At 39.6% G+C, this 18,025-nt stretch overlaps 1 protein-coding gene and 1 long non-coding RNA gene across 8 annotated transcripts in view; one reads left to right on the plus strand and one right to left on the minus strand.

Annotated features, from left to right (window-relative positions):
- The window catches only part of LOC116271456, a 48,153-nt gene extending 39,857 nt beyond the window's left edge, over positions 1–8,296 (minus strand). For both annotated transcript variants that reach the window (XR_004180032.1, XR_004180031.1), the window contains exon 1: positions 8,219–8,296. This is a non-coding gene — a long non-coding RNA (uncharacterized LOC116271456). The remainder of the gene's footprint in view (positions 1–8,218) is intronic.
- The window catches only part of RBBP8 (RB binding protein 8, endonuclease), a 118,153-nt gene that overhangs the window by 12,032 nt on the left and 88,096 nt on the right, over positions 1–18,025 (plus strand). For 4 of the 6 annotated variants that reach the window (XM_031658734.1, XM_031658736.1, XM_031658738.1 and 1 more), the window contains exons 1-2: positions 7,781–8,021; positions 11,288–11,494. In XM_031658734.1, coding sequence (XP_031514594.1) covers positions 11,386–11,494 — 109 coding nt within the window. In that variant the 5' untranslated portion in view covers positions 7,781–8,021; positions 11,288–11,385. Of the gene's footprint in view, positions 1–7,780; positions 8,022–8,590; positions 8,729–11,287; positions 11,495–18,025 lie in introns of those variants that run through there. The other 2 variants (XM_021929983.2, XM_031658735.1) reach the window with 2 other exon arrangements.

An 18,025-nucleotide genomic window follows, 5' to 3' on the forward strand; every position in this document is an offset into this window, starting at 1 on the left:
ATTACATTAAAGATCACAACTATTTGCTGGCAATGAAGAAATCCATCAATTCACAGGCGAAAAAATTAGCATTTAAGATGAGATTTTTTTTCAAATGGACAAAGCAATGAATATTAAACATGTTTGCTTGTGTGAACCTATCAAAGAATTCTTTAATTAATAGAATCCACATGTCAGTGACTTGTTCCGACAGCCCTTCATAATATTTTCCATTACTGTAAATAAATATTATTCCCATAGCTTGTATCATGGTAGCATTATACATAGGTACATTGCAGTATAATACTTTATTTACTAGATAAAATGGTAAAGATTTGTTGTTTGAGATTCTCAAAATAAAATAAACTTTTCTATTTTACAGTCGTAGTGATCACTCTTAAATTATCTTATTTTTTCAGCAGTTAAGTTCTGAGATTCCTATAAGTGCCAGGGTTAGAAAAAAGGCTTATGGGCTAACCAACTAACAAAATTCCTGGGCTTCATAAGCTTATATGAATAGATATGAAATATTGTCCAAACAGCCACTGCATTATAAATAGATGACATGGAAGAAACAGGTGTCCCTTTCCATTGATAAGAAATAATTTTGCCAGGTGCAGTGGCTCACACCTGCAACCCCAGCACTTTAGGAGGCCAAGGCAGGTGGATCCCTTGAGGTCAGGAGTTCGAGACCAGCCTGGCCAAAATGGTGAAACCCTATCTCTACTAAAAATACAAAAATTAGCCAGGCGTGGTGGCACGTCTGTAATCCCAGCTACTCAGGAGGCTGAGGCAGGAGAATCACTTGAACCTGAGAGGTGGAGATCGCAGTGAGCTGAGATCGTGCCACTGCACTCCAGCATGGGCGATAAGAGCAAGACTTTGTATCAAAATAAATAAATAAAGAAGAAACCATTTCGGAAATAACAGATCAACAACATTCTTCATCATCCCATTATAATTTAAACCTAGGCAACTATGAATATACTGTTTAACCTTCTTTATCAAGTATAAAGAGATAGTTCCTAAATCGGCAAATTATGTGCCAGTAAAACTTTGGCCATTACTGATGGGAAACGAAGCAGCTCGGTGAATGATGTTTAAAAATAAACAGAAAACTATTTTAACAGCTCAAAATGGGAAATGAAGAAGGTATGAAGTCCAATGTAGCTACAGTGAAGATCAAAATAAAGCTTCCTTATCTAAATTGGAAGCTGGCCAGGATACACGAGGCTAATCTTTCTAATTAAAAAGCAAGGTATACTCTTTAATGTCCGATATGAGCATTTAGATGAACACCTAGGATAAAAACTGTGATGCTGACACCTTCCACCAATGTTAAATATATATTTTTAAACAATTATAAAACTTCTCAACCTGGAATCTTGGCACCATCAACTCAAATCATAAACAAAACATCTTGGCACTTGAGGCAAGATCACTGATAGACGTATACTCCCACTCACAAACAACACGTACTAACTACTGTAAACAACTTTTAAAAAATTGAATCAAGTGTTCATTTAACACAAGTGTTGCCAGTTAAGATACTTTTCTTTTGTCTTAAAATTTCTTTCCCTCACCTCTCAAACAGCCTTTTGTTGTGTTCTTAAAATAGTTACAACTGCAGGTATAACAATTCACCCCAGTTTACCAGTATTGTGTGTTCAAGTCAGAGATACTGGAGAGTTTTATATAAGTAATCATAAAGGATGTAATCACTTACCTTTTAATTTTATGCCTGGAGATACAGGCACTCAATGCTCGGTGGGGGATGGGATGATGAATGCCCAGCACAAATAGCAGAAATAAACAAAGAATCGGAAACTCATGTCCCATTTCCATCCTGCTTCTTTAAGTAAATCACACAACCTCATTTGTTCACTCATTGATTATATTATATATGCTGGGCCTGCGCTGTACAATACAGTGGCCACTAGTCATGTAGACTTGAGCACTTATAATGTGGCTAGTCTAAACTGAGATGTGCTGTAAAGGTAAAATATATATCAGATTTCAGAGACTTAGTATGAAGAAAAACCACCTAAAAAGTCTCATTAATTTTTATATTGATTACGTTTAAATAATATTTTACATAAACTGGGTTAAATAAAATATATTAAGTTAATTTCACCTGATTTTCACTTAAAATGTAATTTTTAGAAAATCTAATATATGGGGCTCTATGGGATAGTTCTGTGCTAAGACTCTAGTAAAAAGCAGGAAAGAACCCAGGAGGCAGAGGTTGCAGTGAGTCGAGGTTGTGCCACTGCACTCCAGCCCGTGCAACAGAGTGAGACTCTGTCTCAAAAAATTAAATAAAAAAGAAAAGTAGGAAAACAGGGCTAGGCGTGGTGGCTCACGCCTGTAATCCCAGCACTTTGGGAGGCTGAGGAGGGTGGATCACCTGAAGTCAGGAGTTTGAGACTAGCCTGGCCAACATGGCAAAACTCCGTCTCTACCAAAAATACAATAATGAGTCAGGCATGGTGGCAGGTGCCTGTAATCCCAGCTACTCGGGAGACTGAGGCATGAGGATCGCTTGAATCTGGAGGGCAAAGGCTTTTGTAAGCTGAGATTATGCCACTGCACTCCAGCCTAGGGGACAGAGCAAGACTTTGTCTCCAAAAAAAAAAAAAAAAAAAAAAAGCAGGAAAACAGAAGAATAAAGAAAGCACAGTCTGACATCAAGGAGCCTAGCTGAAGACTAAAAACACAAAAATAATTACAATATAATGGTGTTAAGTGCAATGATAAAGATATGCATTGAGGGCATGGGAGAATGAGGAAGGCCATTTGTGAAAAGGTATAGGAAGGAAGGATGGAGAGAGATGTTAGGTTAGTCTCCTGAAAGAGGTAGTGCCTGAGCTGAGACTTAAAGAATAAGAAAAATGAACTGTAAAAAATGGGGGTGAAAGTAATTCCAAGAGAAAAACATTGTATGAGCCAAGACTAAGAAACAACCAAGGGAAGGAGAGAGGAATAAAAGCAGTTTCCTGTTGAAAGAGGTAAAGAGCAAGGGGTACAGCAGAGAGTGTGCAAGGACAAGAGCTTGTGCGACATTTTAAAGAAACTGAATTTTAACCTTTAGCCTTTAGGCAATAGCCTTTTTTTTTTTCTTTTTTTTTTTTTTAGACATAGTCTTCCTCTGTCACCCAGGCTATAGTGCAGGGATGTGATCTCGGCTCACTACAACCTCCGCCTCCCGGGTTCAAGCGATTCACCTCCCTCAGCCTCCCGAGTAGCTGGGATTACAGGTGCCTGCCACCACACCCAGCTAATTTTTGTATTTTTAGTGGAGATGGGGTTTCACTATGTTGGCCAAGCTGGTCTCAAACTCCTGACCTCAAGTGATCTGCCCACCTCGGCCTCCCAAAGTGCAGAGATTACAGGCATCAGCTACTGCGCCGGTCTAGCAATAGTCTTTTGAAGAGTTTTAAGCAAAGGAATGCCAGAATCAGAAATAATGGTTTAGATGTTGGGTGGCTGTGTGAGACTGAATTAAAGTGAACAAGACTGGAGGCAGGGAGGCTGTTGCCTAGGTAAGAAATATCAGGGCCTAAACCAGGGCAGTAAGTGAGGTTGAAAAGGAAAGCACTAATTCAAAATTATATTTAAGAGAATATAGTGCCTGACTCATCCTGACACCATGGAAAGGAGTTTGGATTTTATTTTAGGGTGATGGAAGACCCTGAAACGCTTTGAGCAGGGAGTGTGATTTTCTGAAAGATTTTAAAGAACCTCTCAGAGTGCTGTTGGAGAATATACTGTAATGGAGAAAAGAGTGGTAACAGATTATTTATTTTTTTAAAAGAAGGATATTGCCATAGAAGAGATTGATGGTAGCTTGAACCAGGGTGGACACAAAAGGGAGAAGCAACTGGATTGTTTGGAGGGTGTGTGTGTTTTTAAGAGACAGGTTCTGGCTCTGTCATTCAGCCTATACCACAGTTTCTCAAATCTCAAGTGCGCCTCCCGTGGGCCTCCCACAGTGCTGAGGTTACAGATATGAGCCACCCTATCTAGTCTCAGGTTGTATTTTTAACTGCAAATGGTATTGCCTAATTCATAGGGTTGAGAAAGAAAAAAGCAAGTTTAGGAAGATCACACTTGTTGAGCTCAACTGTCTTGTTTAATCAGGAGGTCAGGTTGTCCGCCTAGAGTGAAAATACCTTCAGAGGCTTGAGGACTGCAAATAGTAAAGGTCTGGAAGACAGCAGAGAAAATAAAAAGAGCTGAACAAAGGCTATCTTAAGGATTAACTGATGCCCTGCATGAAGTATGAAACCATATGATTTTAGTGATATCAGTCTAACGTGATATGTCATTTTCCCTTCACAACACTCAACTACCCAGTTGCAGGAGTTAAGCATAGACTGTAGAATCTACAGGGTTTCATTTGTAAATGGCTTGAGTTAGATGACTTTTTAACCTACATGAGTTCCAAAACTTTACTTTTAAGAATCCTACAGTCTGTACTGCTATCACACAATTTATTTTAAATTGGTGCCTAGATATACATAACGTAAACTTACCATTTTAACTATTTCACTAGTTTATTTAAATTCAGCATTCCAGCCAGGGACCTCCAATAGGTGTGCTGGGACATTAAAAACCTAGCCCTGAAGGTGGCAGCACTGGGCCTGAGGTGACTATTCTCAACTTCTACTTCTGTTGCCACTGGATGGAAGCAGCCTCATCTTTTCATTACAATATATAACACAGGTGTTCATTTTCTAAGTATGCTGAAGTTGAAAAAGTTTGGGAAGTACGGCTCTAAGCCACAAAATATGAGAAACCCAGCATTATGAAGAGTTCAAAATAACTGCTTCTCTGTTAAAGATGTTTTTTCAGCAGATCTTTGGAACTTTCAAGTTTATTCCATGTGGTTCTTAAAGCTTGTTTAGAACCTATGAGGATGCCCGCCATTTCCATTGTTAAAGTGACCATATAATATCTCATTTAAAAATTTAAGAATTTTGAATGTACCCAAAGGTTTCCATTTACATAGAAACGGGATCTATCAGGGAATGCCCATTTAATTCACTCATAGAATACTGATTTGGTGGCACACACTGGGCTAGTTTCTGGAGACAAAAGGGTGAACAAACCTTTTTTATTTTTTAAATTTTAGAGACAAGGTCTTTTGCTGTGTCACCTAGGCTGGAGTACAGCGGCACAATCATAGCTCACTGCAGCCTTGAACTCCCATGCTCAAGTGATCCTCCCACCTCAGCCTCCACAGTAATTAGAACTAGAGCCATGCACCACTGTGCCCAGCTATTTTTGTTTGTTTTTTTAGAATACACGACAAGATTTCACTATGTTGCCCAAGCTCATCTTGAACTTCAGGCCTCAAGTGATCCTCTTGCCTCAGTCACCCAAAGTCTGGCCCAAGACATGGTTTTCTTATCTCAAGAAATTTACAGTCCAGCAGGGAGACAGAATTAATTAAATAACTAAAACAATAAAAACTGTAAGAAGGGGAGGTTACATGGTACTATCAGAGGATCTAGTAGAAGAGACTACTGAAATAAGATAAAAACATGATTAGTTTTTTATCTCAAGAAATTTACAGTCCAGCGGGGAGACAGAATTCATTAAATAACTAAAACAATAAAAACTGTAAGAAGGGGAGGTTACATGGTACTATAAGAGGATCTAGTAGAAGAGACTATTGAAATAAGATAAAAACATGATTAGTAGATAGCTACGGCAAAGAGTGGGGTAGGTTTGGTGGAGAACTCCAGGCAGAGACAATAGCATGCAATGGCCTAGGAGACATCAAAAGTCTAGTGAGACCACAGGACAGAAAATATCTGGAAATAAAGCCAAAGAGGTAGCAGAGGCAATTCAAAGGGGCTTCCTTCACAGAGTAACTGGAAGCCACTGAAGGGGTTTAAGCAGCATAGTGACATTAATAGATGTACTTTTCAAGATCACAGTAGCTGCAGTATAGAGAAGTGGTCTCAAAGTAGACACGATTTAAGGTGGAGGAGGGAAGAAGATGTATTTTTATTCTATTTTTTCATCCTCTAAAAATGCTTTTAAAATGGATTATAATATTAGCTAAGAAATACTAATTATGGCTAGCTTTTGGGCACACAGTATATATCTGAATACTAAGCAGTTTACATATATTCATTTAATCTTAATACCCTGTGAGGTTGGTACTATTATTATCCTCAATTTACAGGTAGGTAAAATGGGACAGCGAGGTTAAGCAGTGAGGTCACTCAGTAAGGAAGTATTAGAGCAGGATTTAAACCCAGATGTCTGAGTTCAGAGCCTATAACTTCCTCATTAGATCATGTACCATTTTTCAGCAGTACATGTAATTTAAAATTAAATATATATATGGAGAATAGATGCTCAAATTTTTTTCCGAACCCCAGTGAAAACAAAGGTTTAGGAGGGGTGGTTGGCTGTGTTGATGTGGAAAGGAGACTAGCAGTAGACTAGGTAAGAAATAACAGTATCTTGGATTACGGAGGTAGTGATGGAGAGAAGCGGATGGATTTAGATGTCTGGTAAGTAAAATTGGACTGGGTGATGGCTTGCATATGGAAGTTAGGGATGAATAAAGTGTCAAGGATGACTCTGGTTTCTGACTTGCAAGAATGGATTAGACAGTGACACACAGGCAGAGGCCATAGGAACAGGTTGGGTCATTCTGCTCAGATACTTTTTCTTTGGACCACAGTACAGACCACAGCACACTGCTCTTTCAATACTCTGTTAAATGACAAACTTATTACAGGTTATGTCATAAACATAAAAGCTTCACTCTGTCAATTATGTTTCCTATCTTGTGTTAAAAATTACATAGTCAAAATTTTATCCATTTTCTTTTAAAAATGTGGAGTTAAGTCTTATAAAACGGGGAAGTGAATGATAGTTGCCGTAACACGCTAATAGAAGGTCTAGCACCCCTCTTCTGTATACTAACTTTTTAAGTTATGGTATTTATTCATCCCTTAAGATGTGGGGACAGGTTGAAAAATTACCTTTCCACTTTGTATTTATGATTTTCTAAGTACTAAACTTTTAAACTGTTAATATCCCTTGTCCTCTTCCCAGGTCTTAGAATGATTACACAAAAGTACTGGACTGGTTTAAAAGATATTGTGATTCTACTCTGTTTTGTTCATTTGTAGAATTTCTAGTGGTCTAAAAACGATTCTTTTAGAAATCAGGAGAAATAGGAATACCTACTATCGGTCTGAATCTCAAACGAACAGTCACAAGAAAACTGGACTTAAAAAAAATTATCTAACAGCATGTTGTCCCAATAAATAACGCTGATCGCTTCAGATTCCTTCTCTTTTCAGATCTGCCAGAAACTTCCTGTTTAACCTCAGCAAAATACAGATCGTTTTGATCTATGGCGTTACCGCCCAATCCTGTCTGGTCACATCACTAAATTGCAGAATACAGCAACAAGGCCGAAAACTATGTTAGACGGCTCCGCGTCCATACCCCACCATCAGTTAATTTTAACTCTCCGTTCGGTACAGGTCACTCATACATGCTTCCCTCCAAAATGTTTAAGTTAGACACACTGTACAGATAACTTTCACAGAAGAACCCCAAGGGCTTGATGCTCCCCCGACAGAACGGCTTGAGCTTTCCCCAGCGCATCTCAGAGGCGCTGTGGCGGTCGCCAGACTCTTCGGGTCGCTCCCCTCCCCAGCCATTGCACTCGGGAATGGGCCGCACAGCGGAGCCCGCTCCTCAGCTGGGGCACAAAGTGCGCCGCCGCGCCGGGCAGCGGGAGGAAGGGGCGTGACGCAGCTGGAACTCCCGCGTGACGTCGCGCGGGCTCCCGGGCGGGGCGGGTCCGGCCGCCTCCGAGCCCGGCCGGCAGCCCCCGGCCTTAAAGCGCGGGCTGTCCGGAGGGGTCGGCCTTCCCACCGAGGATTTGGCATTCTGGTGAAGGGAAAGGGCGAAAGAGAAAAGCGACCAGCCGTCCCTTCACAGCGTCAGAAAGTGCTCGCTTCCCTTCGGGGGCTTTCGCCAATCCCGAGGCAATCTTGGAGGCGGTGAGTAAAAGGAATCTCTTTACCCCACCCGGAGCTCTGGGTCGGAGCGGCTACTTCTGGTCTGGAGCTGCGCGCTTGGCGAAGGGCTCCCGGGGTAGGGGTGGCCGCCCGGCTCTGGGGCTGTGTCTGAGGAAATAGGCCGGGCCCGGGCTACACTCGGTGGCTGTGGACCGGCGAGAGGACGAGCTCTCACTTACTACTATTTCTCGGTCTCCCGCGCGGGCTGAGGAAGCGTCTTTCACCGCCAAGCGCGTCCCGCGCATGCGCCGGCTGCGGCGCGCGCGAGCGCGCGCTTCGGAGCTTTTTTGGCCAGACCCGCACGCGGAACCCGCGCGGGCCCCTGGGGAGAGGCAGATGGAGGAGCCTGGCTTTTTGCAGCTCTGCTCTGCTCTGCCCATGTGAGGACCGCTCAGATGCCCCGTGCAGTTTGTTCAAGTCCCCTGTGTGACTCGAGATGTGCCTCTCGCCTTACCCGTGTGGGAATACCTGTGGTATGGCAGCGAGTATTTTGGTGAACCCCTGCAGTGTGGTGGTTTATACTAAGGAATACACAGAAATGTATTAAACAGTTACAGGCCTTTGAGCCCAGAATGCAGCTTGGGACGCAAGACGCACCGTGCTGAGAGATTGAGAAATGCACACTGTTGCACCTCGAATAACGGTTCAGTGCCGAGAGAGATGCTAACAACAAGTGCTGGGCATGCGGGGTAGGTGGAAAGGGTTTTGCGAGCTAGTATTTGCAAGTTGAATGTTTTGTTTTTATGTTTTGTTTTTAAAGCACCGTACATCACTTACTTGTAGATAGATACGTAAAGGATGCTTATTTTACACTCTTGGCTTTAAACGAATATATTAATACTTTTTTGATCATTAAAGTAATTAAACCTTTATTTTAAACTGTTGACTTCATAGAAATAGTTTATGTCCTTTGTTTTATTTTTGCTGCAGAGAGGTATTTTACAGTTATTGGTCTCATGACTTGATTTTCATCCCTGACATAGCCATGTCCCAGCTGTGTGACCTTGGGCAAGTAATTTACTGCCTTACGCCTCTTCCCCCAACTCTACAGTGAAATTATAGTGTCTGTCTTATAGAGTTTTTCTGAAGGTTAGGTAGAATACAAATATTCTATAATAATACATAATTATATATTAAATAATATATAAATATAAATTTTCTACAGCACAGTTTCTGGTATGTGGAAAACAATAAATGGTGACTTTTATTCGCAATTATATATAGGCCCATTTGTTTGTCCGTTAGAGTTAAAAATAGAATGAAAACCTCTTTGGAAACAAGACTAATGCGGTGCACCTAATTCTTAAAAACTTTTTTGCAGAAGTAAACGTATACGAGAGAAATATTAGAATTACCAACCCTATTGCATACCCATCCACCCATCTTCAGAAATTGTTGAAGTTCAGCCCTTGTTTCATCTCTTCACCCAACATCCATTTTTGTTTGTTTTAGCTGGATTTTCTTTTTCAAGCAAATCTCAGAGAATATATCCCTTTACCTGTAAATATCTCAGTAAATATCCCTTTAACAGATAAGGCCTTTCAAAAAAAAAAGCATCATTATCATACCCAAGAAAATTAATAATTCCCTAATATCTAAAATCCAGTTCATATTTAGTTTCTGCTTATTTTTTATTTTTTTTTTTTTTTGAGACGGAGTCTTGCTCTGTCACCCAGGCTGGAGTGCAGTGGCTGGATCTCAGCTGACTGCAAGGACCTCCTCTCGGGTTCACGCCATTCTCCTGCCTCAGCCTCCCGAGTAGCTGGGACTACAGGCACCCGCCACCTCGCCCGGCTAGTTTTTTTTTGTGTGTGTTTTTTAGTAGAGACGGGGTTTCACCGTGTTAGCCAGGATGGTCTCGATCTCCTGACCTCGTGATCCGCCCGTCTCGGCCTCCCAAAGTGCTGGGATTACAGGCTTGAGCCACCGCGCCCGGCCTCTGCTGATTATTTTTTAAAAGTCTAATCACAATTTTTGCAAAGGTTGATAGTTTATTTTTGTAGCTCTTTACAGTTCACCAAGTGGCTTCACATATACTCTTGCTCCCTTCAGAATTACTGTTTCAACTCCTTCATCAGAAACCTCAAGAAATGGTTAGCAAGAAACAATCAGTTCGCGCACTTGTTAGAAATGGTACTATATTGGCTAAGGAGCCAGATGTGAGGTTTAGTAGACTTGCTAATTGCTATACTTTTTAAGTTGTAGCTAGTTAATGGTTTCATTTTAAGAACACATATTAAAATATTTACTAATCTGTTCAAACTTCTTAACCTGTTGGTTTCTTCAAGGACTATGTAATAAACTTAATCATTCACCTTTATTCTAAGAGAGGCATGAAGTAACGTTACCCTAATTGTGTTATAACTCTAAGATGTTTCTATATTCATAGATCTTTGCTGTGTTTATATCTTACTGACTTCTCTTGTTTTTGGAAAGTTATACAGATCCTCATCTGTGTTAATACATCAGTCGACTATCTCTTTTATAAAATATATATAGATGTGTGTATATATATGGATGCTTGTTAAGTCAAGACTATCTTAGAATGTTTTTCAGTTTTGGGCTCAGTATGCTGTTGCACCAATTCAAAAGTTAAAATTTTTTTTTTTTTTTTTTAATTGAGACAGGGTTTCTGTTGCCCAGGCTGGAGTGCAGTGACACAATCCCCGCTCACTGCAAATTCCGCCTCCCAGTTTCAGGCAGTTCTCCTGCCTCAACCTCCCAAGTAGCTGGGACCACAGGCACGCACCACCACACCTGGCTAACTTTTGTGTTTTTAGTAAAGACTGGGTTTCACCATGTGGCCAGACTGGTCTCAAACTCCTGGCCTCAAGTGATCCACCCACCTCAGCCTCCAAAAGTGCTGGGATTGCAGGCCAGAACCATCTCCCCCAGCCAAAACAATAAATTATTTTATAGTGGTAAATTAATACTGACCATGAATGATAAAAAGCCCTCAATATCCAAATCCTTTCTGTTTAACATAATTTAGATAATTTTTCCTCTAAGAGAAATAAGAAAATTTGCCTGAAAATTTACCTTATATAGCCAAATAACTGAAATCAGGGCTTTTCTCACCATTATCATCTTTCCTTATTCTTTCCTTCCCCTCCCAAATTCTAAAAATGATTAATTACAAGTAAATAAAGAAATAGTAAATGAGGATATCTGGGTTTGTGTTTCATCCTGACTTCAAAGTACATAAAGATAAATGCAACGTTCATTTATGTTGCAATCTGTCATTTCAGGTATTTGACCTGTCCAAAGACGACTTGATACCTCTATAATGTAACAGAAAAGGTCAGAAAATATTAAGCAAATAGAAGTGTGGAGCATATTAAGCAAGATGAACATCTCGGGAAGCAGTTGTGGAAGCCCTAACTCTGCAGATATATCTAGTGACTTTAAGGACCTTTGGACAAAACTAAAAGAGTGTCATGATAAAGAAGTACAAGGTAAAATCTTAAATACTTAAAGCAGTATTTTATTGCGACTGTAGTGGCTTTGTATACCTTTGTATGACAGTTCTCTTTATTTTTTCTATTTCAGCTTTGAGGTTCGGGGGGGTACATGTGCAAGTTTAGTACATGGGTAGATTGCATGTTGCTGGAGTTTGGTGTACAAATGATTTCATCACCCAGGTAGTGAACATGGTACCCCATAAGTAGTTTTTTGATCCCCACCCTCCTCCCACCCCACAACCCTCCACTGTCATGTAGGTCCCGGTACCTGTTGTTCCCCTCATTGTGTCCATGTGTACTAAATGTTTAGCTCCCACTTATAAATGAGAACATGCAGTATTTCTGTTCCCTGCTTAGAGTAATGGCTTCAGCTGTATCCAAGCTGCTGCGAAGAAAATCATTTTGTTCTTTTTTTATGGCTACATAGTATTCCATGATGTATATGTACATTTTTTTTATTCAGTCCACTGTTGAGTTTTGTGCATTTAATGACCATCTTTAAGTTCAAAGATATCTTTTTTTTTTTTGACACAAGGTCTCACTGTGTCATCAGGCTACGGTGTAGTGGTGTGATTACGGCTCACCGCAGCTTCCACCTCCCATTTTCAAGTGAGCCTCCCTCCTGTAGTTGGGACCATAGGCACACGCTGCCATGCCTGGCTAATTTTTTATTATTTGTAGAGTCAGGGTCTCACTATGTTGCCCAGGCTGGTCTTGAACTCCTGACCTCATGTGATCCTTCTGTCTTTGCCTCCCAAAGTGCTGGGATTACAGATGTGAGCCACTGTGCCTGGCCCAAAGATCTCATTATTTATTTATTTGTGTATTTATTTATATATTCATGTATTTATTTATTTACTTATCTATTTTCAGAGAGGGTCTCACTGCATCGCCCAGGCTGGAGTGCAGTGGTATGATCACAGCTCACTACAGCCTTGACCTCCCAGGCTCAGGTGTTCCTCCCACCTTAGCCTCCTGAGTACCTGAGACTACAGGTGTGCACCACCATGTCCAGCTAATTTTATGTGTTTTTTGTAGAAACAGAGTTTTGCCATGTTGCCCAGGCTGGTCTTGATCTTCTGGCTCAAACAGTCCACTGGCCTCAGCCTCCTGAAGTTCTAGGATTACAGGTGTCAGCCACCGTGCCTAGCTGATCTTTTTTTCTTTTTCTTTTTGAGACAGGGTCTCGCTTTGTCACCCATGCTGGAGTGCAGTGGTGCAAACATGGCTCAATATTAGCGTCAACCTCTCGGGCCCAAGTGATTCTCCCACCTCATCTTCCCAAGTAATTGGGACTACAGGCGCACACACCATGCCCAGCTAGTTTTTTTTTTTTAACTTAACCTTCACCTTAGAACACCTAGCTAGTTTTTGTATTTTTTGTGGAGACAGGGTTTCGCTATGTTGTGCAGGCTGGTCTCAAACTCCTGAGCTGAGGTGATCCTCCCGCCTTGGCCTCCCAAAGTGCTAGGATTACAGGCGTGAGCTGCGCACAGCCCAGATCTCATTTTTAGAGGACATTTACACTTGTAGTTTTTGTGATTCATTTTTATGGTCAAATTGGTGCTTTTTAACCACAGAACATAATTTGTATACAACTTGCTGTTATTTACTTGTGGTAATATGTATGAGATAGTGGAAAAGGTAAAGAATTTGTTGACTGAAGACCTGGATTTGAATTCTGATTTCATTTACCCACTTGCTCTGTGATCTTAAGCCTAATTACCTAACCTCTAAATTTAATTTTCTTCTACAAAATTTTTGCAGGATATTGACATAAAATTACTACATAAGTCATTTGACAAACCTGTAGCTCTGAAATACAAAAGTGAATGGCAGCTTACTTTCAGAGAGCCTGTTTAATGGAGATAGAGTCGTGTAAACAGATAATTACAATACAGTGAAATAACAGTTAAAAGGTTTTTATGAAGTGCAAAGAGTATATAGAGGATTAAGCAATTGTGATTGAGATGAGTAAATATTATTTGTATTAAAAGAAGCTAAGCTCAAGGTTTTGATATTAAATTTTAATATACTTTAATTCTGTAACTTTCCCTATGTGTGAGAAATGCTTCATATGACATTTGTTTCTTGATTACCTATTATAAGTTTAATACTGCAGTGCTTTATAGCTGTATCATTACACTGGAGTACTATTAAAACATAATCCACCTGAATCTAAACTGTAGTATGTGGGTCTGTTAGGACTTTCTTATGGTAGGCCGGGGGTGGTGGCTCATGCCTGTAGTCCCAGAACTTTGGGAGGCCAAGGTGGGCGGATCACCTGAGGTCAGGAGTTTGAGACCAGCCTGACTGACATGGAGAAACCCCTTCTCTACTGAAAATACAAAATTAGCCAGGCGTGGTGGTGCGCACCTGTATCCCAGCTACTCAGGAAGGCTGAAGCAGGAGAATCGCTTGAACCCAGGAGGCGGAGGTTGCGGTGAGCTGAGATCATGCCATTGCACTCCAGCCTGGGCAACAAGAGCAAAACTCCATCTCAAAAAAAAACAAAAAACAAAAAATTTCCCATGGTAAATTTAGTTTCCGGCAAAACTTCTGATAATACTCTTACTAATTAATGAGTTTTGAAATATGAAAAACCCCAAAAGTATTCTTTCAAGCCCCAGTGTTCATGGAGACACAAAGAAATGTTCAAGAAATGTTTTTTGGGCAATTACCATTTGCCAGACCTTGTGAATAAGAATGAATCCTATATAGTGCTAGCTTTAAGGAAATTTCTAGTCTAGAATTTTAATGCAGTGTACTATGTTATTATCTGAAAACATGAAGGAAGAACTGAGGGTGTGTGTGGTTGCATGGGGAAGTGGGTTTGTGCATGGTTTATGTCAGACTAGGCTTGATAACTGATTAAGTCTAATTAGCCAGGCAAAGAAGATGGTGGAAGGGGAGGGAATTTTCTGAGTAGAGAGAATAGCACATGCAAAAGTTTGCACATAAGAGCTTGATTCTATTCAAGGAACTATGGATGGTTAGGTTTAGTTCTAAGAGGAAATGGAATGGGAGATGGGAGTTTTTGGGGGAGGTGGATAGGGTATGATGCTAGAAATGCACATAGATCCAAATTACGTAAAACGGTATGTGCTGTGCTGAAGAGATTGTCATCATGCCTTGACTTTAGGGCAGATTTCTCTATTTCTGCAAAAAATGTTGAGATTTGGGGATTTGGGATTTTGATAGGTAGTGCGTTGAATCTGTAGATTGCTTTGTATAGTATTGACATCTTAACAATATTGTCTTGTAGTCCATGAACACGGGATATCTTTCTATTTATTAGTGTCTTCTGTATTTCTTTTTAAGGTTTTTATTTTTTAATTATTAATTTTTAGAGATGAGGTCTTGTCTCATTGCCCAGGCTTGAGTGCAGTGGCACAATCATGGTTCGCCGTAGCCTCAAATTCCAGGGTGCAGGCGATCCTTCCACTTCCACCTTCAGAGTAGCTAGGACGACAGGCATGCACCACCACATCTGGCTAATTAATTTTTTTATAGAGACAGGGATCTCACTTTGTTGCCTAGGCTAGCCTCAACTCCTGGGATCAAGCAGTCCTCTGACCACCTTGGCCTCCGAAAGTGCTAGGATTACAGGTATGAACCACCACACCTGGTCATTCTGTAATTTACTTCAGCACCATTTTCTGATTGTCAGGGTACAAGTTTTTTGTCTCCTTGGTGAAATGTATTCTTAAGTATTTTATTCTTTTGATGCTACTCTAAATAGAATTGTTTTCTTAATTTGCTTTTCAGATTGTTCATTGTTAGTGTATAGAAATATAACTGGTTTTTGTGAGTCGATTTTATATTCTGCAACTTTCTTGAAACTCTTGATTTCTATTTTTGTTTTTTATGTTTTGAAACAGAATTTCACTCTGTCACCCAGGCTGGAGTGCAGTGGCGTGATCTCAGCTCACTACAACCTCTGCCTCCCAGGTTGAAGCAGTTCTCCTGGCTCAGCCTCCCAAGTAGCTGAGACTACAGGCATGCACCACCACTCCTGGCTAATTTTTGTATTTTTAGTAGAGATGGGGTGTCACCATGTTGGCCAGGCTGGTCTTAAACTCCTGACCTCAAGCGAGCTGCCCATCTCAGCCTCCCAAAGTGCTGAGATTACAGGCAGGAGCCACTGTGCCTGGCTATTTATAGGCTATTAATTTAATAGAAATAAAATATTTGACAAATTTCTTCTTCTGTTCTTTGGCGTTACAGGATCTTCATGAAATCCCTATTTTACGATGAGGAAGCATCAAGAAAACAAATGATATACTCTTTAATAGAAACAATATGCCATATTTATCAAATTATAGAATATATAAAGCTTGCAAATATTTTGTAGTAGATAATTCTCTTAAAGTGTACCCCTCATGGTTATGCTCTATTCATATTCCCACAATAATGTCTATACTCTGAAGAACTTTAAGAGAGGAATACAGTAATTATTGGTGTATATGGTAAAGTCCATGTGTTTTATGAATGTTAGGTATTGGATATATGAGCTCATAAGAGAAGATAATCTTTGGTACATTATATTGATCATGGCAATTTCAAATACCTTATGGATTCTTAAAGGTACTAAATGAATAAGTACTATTTTTTAAGTTGCTATGTCATTTAAAAACATTTTGGTTTGGGCCATGCCTTTGTCAATATGTTCCATATAGTTCCATATAAAATTAGAGTCTGTGTGTGATAACATCAAAGACATGCCTGAAGGGAACTTAATTTTTTTAAGGAGGTGGGGAATCCATTTGTAGAAACCAGTATAAGAAGCTGTTTGAAAGACATCAAACATGGACTTGTCTGGACTTTGCAGGTTTTAAGGTATATATAGAAATCAAAATTGACTCATTACTTTTAAAGCTTCATGTCAGCAAAAAATAAAAGAGAACGGCTGGAAATGGTAATATTTGAGATACGTAGTTTTTACTTATGTTGGAAATGGCAATATTTGAGATACATAGTTTTTACTTAGCTGCAGAAATCTACCCATAGGACCTTGCATGCATCGGAATGCTCTGCTACATGTGTTTAGAAATTTTTTTGCCTCTTTTGCCAAAACATAATAAAATGATAGCAAAATATGACAGTATGTGCACTGATCACAACAATATGATAAACTGCATCCATGTCTTTTAAGACTAGGAAAAAATAGACAAAATGTTCTAATTTCTGCTGGAGACTAGCAATATGCAAACCAGACCATTTTTGTTGAAAAGTTCTGGAGACATTTATGACTGCGTTTTTATATCCTTTAAGATAATTGTATCCTTTCATGATTGTATCATTTCATGATGTGTTCCTCTTGTGACAGATGCTGCTAGTATCAGGGTTAAACACAGATTGTTACTGATAATATATACAGTCTTTGTGCTTTAAATTCAGAATTCACAGAATTTAATGGGAACTTCAGAATTCTTTAAATTTTCAAAAGTCTTAAAGTATATTTATTTGGGTACAAAATTTTATTGCCTTTAAAAATCTTTTTCAGTATCAAGTTTATTATTAAAAGCACAAGTAATAAAATAGAATTTAAAAGATTTATTTTCAGAATATCACTATTTTAATAAACAATCTTTTGCCTATGCCAGCTTCTGCTATTAACATCTAGCTAATATATTTTCTGTGTCTAGTAAATATAGTAATCAGTTTCAGAGAAAACTAGGCAGGTTTTGTGAGGCAAACTTGGAACACCTTGAAGGAATAGGACAGTTTGGGGGCTCTAATAGGACAGGATAAATATTCCTTGATGCATTTTTTAATTGCTCCATTTATTTTGTATACATAGAATCAAAAATTCTAAAAAGAAAACATTACCTTAAGATTATACAAATTAACAGTGAAAGGAATTGTCCCACTCATTACTAAGAATGCTGTCAGGCTGGGCGCAGTGGCGCACACTTGTAATCCCAATACTTTGGGAGGCCAAGGCAGGAGGATTACTTGAGTCCAGGAGTCTGAGACCAGCCTGGGCAACAAAGCGAGACCCTGTCTCTGCAAAAAAAAATTTTTAATTAGTTAGACATGGTGGTGCGTGCCCGTGGTCCCACCTATTTCAGAGGTTGAGGCAGGAGGATCGCTTGGGCCTGGGAAGTCAAGGCTACAGTGAGCCTGTTTGCACTCACTGCACTCCAGCCTGAGTCACAGAGATCCTGTCTCAAAAATGATAATATTATTATTATTATCAGTAACTCTCACACCTTTTATTTACATTCACATCTGTAAATAATACAATCCACAAAAATTAATTTACCCATTTTGAGATCATTAAATCTTAAGCAAAGTGAGCACACCTTAAATGGCTTTGGAATTTAAATAATTTGTTAGGCAATTATAGAAATGCTAGCAGTGGTAGTTTTGGTTGAAGTTTAATTACTTCATTTGTATATAAAGCCCCCACTGTTTGTCAAGAAAGTGATGTTAAGTGTATCATTTGTAATTCAGAACCATAAACAACTTGTTTAAAATGACAGTACATACATTATATATATATGGTTTGTTCTGGGTAGA

Source organism: Papio anubis, chromosome 19 (genome assembly GCF_008728515.1).
Source record: "Papio anubis isolate 15944 chromosome 19, Panubis1.0, whole genome shotgun sequence".
NCBI classification, from domain to species: domain Eukaryota; kingdom Metazoa; phylum Chordata; class Mammalia; order Primates; family Cercopithecidae; genus Papio; species Papio anubis.